Source organism: Metopolophium dirhodum, chromosome 8 (assembly GCF_019925205.1).
Source record: "Metopolophium dirhodum isolate CAU chromosome 8, ASM1992520v1, whole genome shotgun sequence".
NCBI lineage: Eukaryota > Metazoa > Arthropoda > Insecta > Hemiptera > Aphididae > Metopolophium > Metopolophium dirhodum.
In genome coordinates this window covers 2,306,335-2,316,053 of record NC_083567.1, presented here as the reverse complement: position 1 = coordinate 2,316,053, position 9,719 = coordinate 2,306,335, and the positions used below count along the sequence as shown (strand labels likewise).

The following is a 9,719-nucleotide window of genomic DNA, read 5'->3' as shown; positions in this document are numbered from 1 at the left end:
ATTCGGTTGCGCCGTGGGCGGGCGCGGCGGCGGAACGCGGACGGTTATCGCGGTTGCGGTTTCGTCCGCACGAGCGCTCTGTCCGCGTCGACCGCGTGCACGCAAAACATACGGTTATCATCACTATACAGTACAATATCGTAATCAGCGCGGCAGCCGTGGTTATCGCGGACGGTACGGAAAAAAAAAACACCACTTCAAAATCCTTTCCTTATCTCCGTACTCCGTCATCGACTGGCGCGACGGCCGTCAAGCATTGCACACGATCGGTCGTGCTACGACGGTTAGTACTTCCGATATACTTACACACATGACTTGAACACTCTGTGATCTTAGGTACTTAACATCTTTTCTCCTCTTTTTCCTCATTTTTCCTCGTTTACATTCTTACTATTTTCATTTTTTATTTGCATTCGCTTCACGTCGTCTTCGGTTCCTGTCCCAACGCCCCGCCCAAGCTACGCTCTTATTGTCTACACCGAAATGAAGTTCGCAGAACATCTCCAGGCCCACATCACGCCAGAATGGCGGAAACAGTACATCAACTACGAGGTATGTACACCGAGAACCCACTGGCGAGTGCACAGCGTCCGGTTCGCACTTATCTTACTGTTGCTTTCATCTAGGACATGAAAGAGATGCTTTACAAAATCGTAGAAGAAGCACCGTCGATAGAGTCCACAGACCCCGAAAACCTGCACCGCCGTTTCATTCAATTCGACGAACACTTTTTGCAGTATTGCGAAAAGGAATTGGCTAAAATCAATGTTTTCTACTCTGGTTTGTAATGCTGAATAGTAAAAATATACATTCACTTGTTTTTTATCTATGTGATGATTTTTCAGAAAAACTTGCCGAAGCAATGCGTAAGTTTTCAACCTTAAAGAATGAGCTTGACTTGCTTTCTTCCACTGCAATAAAAATGAAAGATTATGGTAAAAAGTCTGATTCCAATAAACTGAACTTACCTCAACGCAAAGTGCAAGAGCTCAAATTAGCTTTCAGCGAGTTTTATTTGAGCTTAATACTTTTGCAGAATTACCAAAATTTAAACTATACGGGTTTTAAAAAAATTTTGAAAAAACATGACAAGGTTTGTATTTTTATAAATAATATCTTAGTTAGGAGGTATTAACTTGACCTTTTTAATTCATAATATATAATACTACCCATATAGTTTAATTTCCTGTGAAAAAATATTTCTTATTTCTTGTGCTTGAATGTAGTATTATTCTGTAGAATCTGATAGGTACTAAATTGATAAACTGTGATCTCCAATATTTTTTCTGCCGTCAGTTTGTATACACCCAATTATACCATATAATTTAGCTTCTAATTAATTACTTTCTTACAATCTAAAATTTAATCCATTTATTATTTTTTTTTTTATTTGCCTTTCTTTATTTGATTAACAAATTTTATGATGAATTAGTTTTATTCAAATTCTGCCTTATCAGTATTTTTTATTTTAGACATTCCTTTTATATTTAATAATACAAATCATTAGTTATTGTCTAATCTTTTATTTGTACACAAATCTAATTTCTATGTCAATGATAAATTAATCTACTAATTAATTGCATTTGTACAATTTCAATTGCTTAACTTTTTGTCAATACTATTATTGTATTGTATTGTATATGATAATATAATTTATATGATGAAATTACTGGAATCATATGTGACTCATTTTTGTAGCTGTAATATTTAAACTTTATAAAATCAACAGGTTTTTTCCTAAAGATAATAAATACTTTTACATATTTAAATTATTATAATAGGTTAAGAATTAAAATGTTATGTTGTTATTTTCTAAAGAAGATCCGCATAATTCACAAATATTTTCATAGTTATACCATCTATGCAGCTATGTGTCTCATTCAAGTTTTAAATTATATAATAAACCTCAATACCTAATTGAGTTATTTTATTTAATCTTCAAAACAGATATTTTTTTATATTAAATTAATTTTAATTACATTTGTTTTTTATAGATTTTTACACTAAAATATATTAATACATTAAACTATTACAGTTTTAATAACTAATTATTATTATTATCCAGAGTAAACAATTATATTTTAATACATTTATCACTCATTTTAAATTTTACACATTTTTTTCTTTAGTACTTAAATAAGTCTAAATACATTATGTAACAGTAACTTTAATAGTTGTCCTTAGATTTTATCTTTTAAACCATTATAAAACTCAATCAAAATGTTTTTTTTGTTTAACTTCGATTGGTTTATCTGTCTTGTGTCATGTTTCATATTTTCATTATTATTAACTATTGATATTAAGTGTAATATTTGCATATTGTATTAGACATAACATTCTTAATAGGTACTATCATAGGTTTCTGTAATGAATAATAATATGGATCAATATACATTGATTAAAATTATTAAATTAATTTAATTTCTTTTTTGTCTTTTTTAGTTATATTTTAACAAAAAAAGAGCTCGACAATCTTATAGTCAAAAACAAAAATCTTAATATACATAATTATAATATAATATACATATTTAAGTTATATAACTTATACATTATTTAGTTTATTGCACATATTTAATGTTGAATATCGTATAGATATGGATTAGTAGATTCTGGTTAACCATCTGCAATATTAAGACACACTTGGAATCCAACAATTTTTTTAAAATATAAATCTGTTATTTTTTTTGTTATACATTTATCTTTATAATTCTTTAGTCCATAAGCCACAATACTAATTTGGAAAATATTAGGCAATTTATAAAAAATATAATTGTCATTAAATACGGATTTTTATAATGGTTAAGCAAAAGCATATTTAAGTTGGACAAATGGATCACCGCTATTCCCCCTAAGTTGTATTTATTAGAATACAATAAAAAATAAATATTATTATAAATAAAAATTTGATAAATTAATAAATGTAGGAAATCTAGAGAATATTAAGAGTTGTATTAAATGATTTTGCCCCCTATCCCCATCTTTATCAAGCTTCAGATACACTACTGTGGCTAAAGTATTTTATTATTTTTAATATACATCTTTAAAACTTACTGAATTATTAAGTTTCAAAAAATGTTATGTTTTAGTTGATGAATAAAGAAAGTGGTGCAAAGTGGCGTCAAGAGCAAGTAGAAATATCTCATTTTTATACAAATAAAGACATACTACGTTTAATTAATGAAACTGAACATACTGTTACTCACGATCTGGAATCTGGCGATCGTCAAAAAGCTATGAAAAGACTTAGAGTTCCACCTCTGGGCGAAACACAAAGTCCTTGGACCACTTTTAAAGTGGGATTATACTTAGGATGTCTTATTGTTTTGCTAGTTGCAATTTTCATTTCTGGTAAGTGTACATTGTACCTATAAGTATAAAAAAAATTACCCAAATTATTTTTAAAAATATTTAATTTGTTATAGCTACTTTTGAAAAAAATACCAACATTAAACAAGCATTCCGTTTATATCGTGGACCATTCCTTGTAATAGAGTTCCTTTTTTTGATGGGCATTAATGTTTATGGATGGCGATCTTCTGGTGTTAATCATGTTTTGATATTCGAATTGGATCCAAGAAAGCATGTCACTGAACAACACCTGTTTGAAATTGCAGGAATTCTTGGTGTTGTATGTGCTCTTAGTATTTTAGGTTATTTATACTCTGATGCTCTGAGTATACCTGCATATATAAATCCATTGTCCTTAATAATTTTATTTACACTGCTCATGATTAACCCAATTAAGATATTTTACTTTGAAGCAAGATTTTGGCTGTTACGTATAGTAGTAAGTTAATTTTATGAGTATTTATTATATATGTTGTTTTTTTATTTTTGGAAAGTATAAAAATTTGATTTTAGTGGCGAATGGCTTGTGCTCCATTTTATTATGTTGGATTTGCTGACTTTTGGCTCGCAGATCAATTGAACAGTTTGGTAACTGTTCTGCTCGATGCTCACTATTTGGTTTGCTTTTACATTTACAATAACAATTGGTATCAAACTTCAGGTTAGGCAAAATCTATATTTAAAATATTGTTCTTGGACTGAACAATATTTACACCTTTTGGTCTGTGTTGATTGTGTATTTTAATAATTTTAGAGGTTAAATTTAATGTTGAAGAATATTTTATTTCAAAAATGATAGTCAATTGTATTCCTGCTTGGATTCGGTTTGCTCAATGTATTAGACGTTACAGGGATACTGGTGAAACATTTCCACATTTAGCTAATGCTGGGAAGTATTCAACAACATTTTTTGTTGTGTTTGCAAGAACATTGTTGAAACAAACAAAAAGTAATAAATATTTTCAACTGTATATTTAGTTCTTTTAGCTATGCTCAGATGAGTGAGAATTTTTTTATTTTGTTATAGGTAACTATACAAGTAGTTATGACAATCCATTCTTTTTTTTTTGGATCATATGTTCTGTGATAAGTTCGATTTATACATACACCTGGGATGTAAAAATGGACTGGGGTTTATTCAATAACAATTCTGGAGAATATACATTCTTAAGGGAAGAGATTGTATATGATAATACAGTGAGATAATTTTTATTTTATTTTTAATATTTCAGTATGGTTTTTTTTTCTTTTAAATACATTTAAGTTATGACATTTGTCTTTTATTGCAATATTGTAACTTTAAAAAAAATTATTTTAATATTTTACCGTATAAAATACAATTATTTTTTTTTAGGGTTATTATTATTTCGCAATTGTTGAAGACCTCGTGATTAGATTATTATGGGTTCCACAATACTTACTTACAAGTCATGGTATTTTAACTACTGAAATGGCTAATTCTTTATTATCACCACTTGAAGTCTTTAGGTAAGGAATCAAATTTTATAAAATATCCGCATTGTGTATTGCGTATCAACCAATTTTTTTTTTACAGACGATTTGTATGGAATTTCTTCCGCTTAGAAAATGAACATCTAAACAATTGTGGTAAGTTCCGAGCAGTAAGAGACATATCAATAGCACCAATTGATTTCTCTGACTCTGCTCAAATTGTTCGTATGATGGATGAAGAGTTGGGTGTGACAAACAGACGGAAACGTAAGCTTCTTCCAACAAAGAAGACTATAAAAGAAGATAAATTGCAGTTAGTTACTGACCAGAATTCATATTCCTTGGATTTAACTGAATAAAAACTAACAAAAAATATTTCTACTTTATTATTCCATTACATTTTGTATAGAAATAAATTGTACTCTTGATAATAGACTTTGTAAGCTCAAGTATATTTATATATATAGTCGAAAACAATCGAATTTAATATATATTTTTAGAACGTATTTTTAATGTATGCAAATTGCTTAATGTATTACTTAAAAAGAAATAAAAAAGGGTACTGAATTGATTTTATACACTTACATATTGTGATCTCTAGTTTAGTTAAGTAGTATCATATATTTTCAATTAACCTTGGTATAGAATAGCTAAGATTTTATTATGGATACACGAAAAATTTATGCCTACCTTATTTTATTTTTTCTTGTGATTTAGAAAATTAATAATAGTCAATTCAACATAATGAAAACATGTTTTCAACTTAATTAATCTATTAATTCCTCTATTATTATTTGTTAATGTTCCTTTTAAATGTGTTTTCCATGAAAGCCAAATTAGTTATAATTAAGGAATTTAATTTTAGGTGTACACATTTATAATAAATATTTATTTTTAATAATTATGATTTATGTTTGTAAAACCTTCGGTATGAATGTCACTTAATAAATTGTCATCGTGTAATATAATTATAATATTAAAAATAGTTTTATAATAAATATCTGTTATATTTTATCTATTCATATATTATATATATTTATATTAAACAATTTATATTTGTTAAAATGGTTAATGAAATATTTAGAAAATATACCAATAATTAAATATTATTTGTAAACCTTTTTATAAAATATAAAATCTACTTAAACTACAATATATATTGTATTTAATGATAAGGATCATCAATCCTTGAAGTAATTTAAGTAATAGTGGAATGTTTTAACTTTCAAATTTCTACAATTTATATTTTAAAATAATTAACATTTTTAGGTTAGGTTTGAAGACTAGGATAAACCATTATTTTATTTGTGAATTTTTCTAATGTTTTCAAAATTTGAACTGCAATCTTAAAAAATGCATGGGTCTTAGTGGCTAGTGCTAATTTTTTTTCCATTTCCAGTAAAAAAAATTTAACTTATAACACTTATGAAATAATGACTGTATTTACATCATATTTTAATTTACAGTGTGTTCGCTGAAACTGAGTACACTGTATAACTCAGTTACCTACATTGCTCATTTCCTCAGCAGGTTCCTCGTTTCCTTATACATATTTTAGGATTCTTACAGAGGGAAATTGATGATCCAATGGTCTAGTTTCATATCCTGCTAACAATTCAAAGATATATAGGGTACTGGGTAGGTACTGAGTAATATGGGTAATTTTATTATTCAATGTACCCTGTTTTCACTGACACGTGGTACCTATACTTATATTTATTTTAATATCTGTAAGAACAACTTGTGAGGAATCTTATATATTTTCATCTTTTATTACCTACAGTAGTGGCGTAGTCAGGATTTTAAAATAGTGGGGGCAGGGCCAAGGCCAAAATACTTAATAAAAAAAATACTCAACATCTAACAATAATATAGTTTATTTTTATGTTGTTTCAATGTTTTGATACGGACAATAGGGGGGGGGGGTGGCCCACTGGCCTGGGACCATGGCTACGCCACTGAAAATTGATTACCTATGTCCAAAATATACCCACTGGTTTTGCATGAAAATTCCAGTTTCCCCCATTAATTTTTGTTGTTCGCGATTATTTTGAAAAGTAGTACCGAATCGCGTGCTGTCGAATTTAATAAATTTCAAGAATTATGCCTGGTAGGTAGGTAAATTTGTGTGTTTATCAATTATAGCAACAAACTATGGCAGCATGGAGTTTTTCAAACAGAGTCTCCTCTGCTGCTGTCGATCAAACAGGAATAAAAAATGGTAGGTATTTGTGTACGGTGAACCTACCTAGGTACTTATTATTGCGTGAAATATTTAAATTATTATAAGTCTTTAGTGTTTTACAGTTTTACCAAAGTTAGGGCTTTATACTCCAAGTGATATGAATGGGTTAAGATTGGGGGGGACTCAGATTGGGGCCTCTACCCATGACAAATTAAATTAAATTAATTTAATTTAATTTGTCATGCATCTACCTCTGATTGTACTTTTAAGGCGTCCCCTTCAACTATTTCTTCAAACAGTAGCAGTGCTGCCAAACTGGGTAAACCAAAAAATGGGGGAAAATTCCTAAAAGATCGTATTTTTGATCGTACCAAAAAAAAAAAAAAAAAATTATAATAAAATAAGGTATAGTAGCGACTAGGCTACGTAGTAAGCGGTGTAGCGCAAGAATGTAAGGAGTGTAGAATCTCCGGACTCCGAGTGTATACACTATGCACTGTGCATTAGCAATAATTATGACATGTGTATATTTTTTAACAATTTTTAAGTATACGTAAAAATATGTTATTTATTTATTTAATTAATGGTTGATATTATGATAAGCATAACTGAACTGATAAGACTAAATGGTTGTATACGTCTTGTATATAAGTACTTATAGATATCATTGGTTTTTATCACTGAGATAGTGAGATAGACATTATCTATTCCATCAGAAAGAATCAGTCGTTTTTATTATTTATGCCCAAAAATTATAAATTTTATTAAATATTAGATTTTTCCATATTTAATAAAATTGTAAAATACGTGATTTCTAATACTCTAAATAATAATTATTAAAAACTTAATAAGATCGTATTATTTAAGGGTTTGGTGGGGGATCGTACTTGTCTCTAAATTATCGTATTTCCCCACCAAGATCGTACCATTTGGCAGCACTGAACAGTAGGTTATCGGGTAACAGGGCTTGTTAATGTCTGAACCGTCGCTAGACTAAACCGGTTCAAAACCCTGCACCGGGATAATGAACCATGTAAATGATATGGTCCAAACATCCCGGTGCATTATTTTTCACACCGGTTTAGTCTAGCGAATTTCTACACAGAGTAATAATAATATTACTCTATGGTTGGAACCACGGTCTTAGAAGATATCTCCGTGGTTGCAGTATAATTATTCAATTTATAAGAATGATAAGTTTTTCGCTCCATTAATTATCACCATGGTTTTCACTTTTCATCAAATTGTTTAGTTTGTTACTTTTTTTTTTAAAATTTTGTTAATAACGTTTAACGTTTTGAATTTTATCGACAAATGTTCAGCTTCAGACAAGGTAATTTTCGATAGAGTTAATCTTTTAATACATTTATAAAATTGGTTTAAGCATTTTTCTCTTATTTTGGTGTTTTCAATCGACAAAAATCCACCAAATGAACAGTGTTCATTAACTGGTTTTATTTGTTGTATACAGTAAACTAACAACTGTTTGTTTACTAGGTTTACTCACATTTTAAATCTTTATTCCTGTGAATGAACTTGACATTTTAGAAAAAAAATTGGCATACATTTTAACTAAAAAATTACTCAGTAACTAGTTTTTTTACTAAACTATAATATATCTTATTTTATAAAAAATAGTAAAATAATAAAAAATGTAAAAAAAAAATATAATATAATAGTAGAAATCAGTGTTCATTTACAGGAATGTTGGTATTCATTTAATGAACAATTTGTTCATTTACTAGGAAAACTTGATTTTTTTTTTTTAATAAAACAGTTTATTTTAACTAAATAAATATGTGACTTTTATGTTACATAAAATATTGATGTATAATACAAATATATTTTGTGTCCAGAAATTCTCTGTTTCATAGAGTTATGTAGGTAGTTAAAAAAGGTTTAAAAATCTTTAGGTGTTCAGTCACTGGCCCTCTTACCCTACGCTGAGGCATTGAGGATTAAACAAAATAACTTCTCCTCAATTAAAACTAATTAATTATTTTCGAAAATTCATTATTTTATATTTTTCAGTATCTATGACTCTATAAGTACTATTGAACTGATACTGGGTCAAGGACTTCTAAAAAAAACTGGAATCTCATCTTAGACCCTGCCACTGGGAAATAATCAATCCGCATCAGGGCACTGGAGTAAATGAGGAATGAAGGATAATCTAAGATCTACCAACCACGTGTCCTCGCACTAAACCAATAGGTTTAGGATCTAAATCAAATACTGGGAATGGTTAATACGGAATTGGTCCCAAGGTTAAGAACTTAAGTGTACGAAGTGGTTCCCATCTATACAAATCGGTATTCTTATGATATTTTATTAGGGTTTACAAATTACAATGTCTGGAAAAGTTTATAAATATAATATATTGATGTATTTAAAAAAATGTACTGCTTAAGAATACCGAAAAATTTGTTTCGACTCGATAATATGTAAAAAAAAATATGGCTGTTGCCAATGACCCAATACAATCATCATTAAGATCGGTTTAGGTTGTAATATGTATTATAAAGCCGATTTTTTTTTTTCATTATTAGTGGCCTGACTGCGTCTCAGTCCACCCCTGACCCAGTAGATAGGTTACTTATACGAGTTATACATAGATATGTAGGTACTTACTCACGACAATTTGTATTTAATAGTCGTTTCAAAATAATTACGTATTTACGCAGGTATTCTATATTTTCACTGCACGTGCATTGGGCAGCAAGGCTGGGCATTA

The 9,719-nt window shown here is 29.0% G+C and overlaps 1 protein-coding gene across 1 annotated transcript; it reads left to right on the top strand.

Annotated features, from left to right (window-relative positions):
- The first annotated feature begins 195 nt into the window (after positions 1 to 195).
- Positions 196 to 5,378, top strand: LOC132950266 (solute carrier family 53 member 1-like). Its single transcript, XM_061021613.1, has 10 exons — positions 196 to 552; positions 627 to 780; positions 846 to 1,093; positions 3,087 to 3,348; positions 3,423 to 3,787; positions 3,862 to 4,009; positions 4,103 to 4,297; positions 4,376 to 4,545; positions 4,703 to 4,836; positions 4,904 to 5,378. Exons 1-10 carry the CDS (start codon positions 484 to 486, stop codon positions 5,157 to 5,159), a joined length of 2,001 nt encoding a protein of 666 aa, XP_060877596.1. The 5' UTR covers positions 196 to 483; the 3' UTR covers positions 5,160 to 5,378.
- Positions 5,379 to 9,719: the final 4,341 nt, after the last annotated feature.

Excerpts from the sequence above, each read along its gene's own strand:
- LOC132950266 (XM_061021613.1), top strand. The coding sequence starts at position 484 with ATGAAGTTCGCAGAACATCTCCAGGCCCACATCACGCCAGAATGGCGG. Across the intron at positions 3,349-3,422 it reads AGTTGCAATTTTCATTTCTG|CTACTTTTGAAAAAAATACC; the intron begins GTAAGTGTACAT and ends AATTTGTTATAG. Across the intron at positions 4,298-4,375 it reads ATTGTTGAAACAAACAAAAA|GTAACTATACAAGTAGTTAT; the intron begins GTAATAAATATT and ends ATTTTGTTATAG.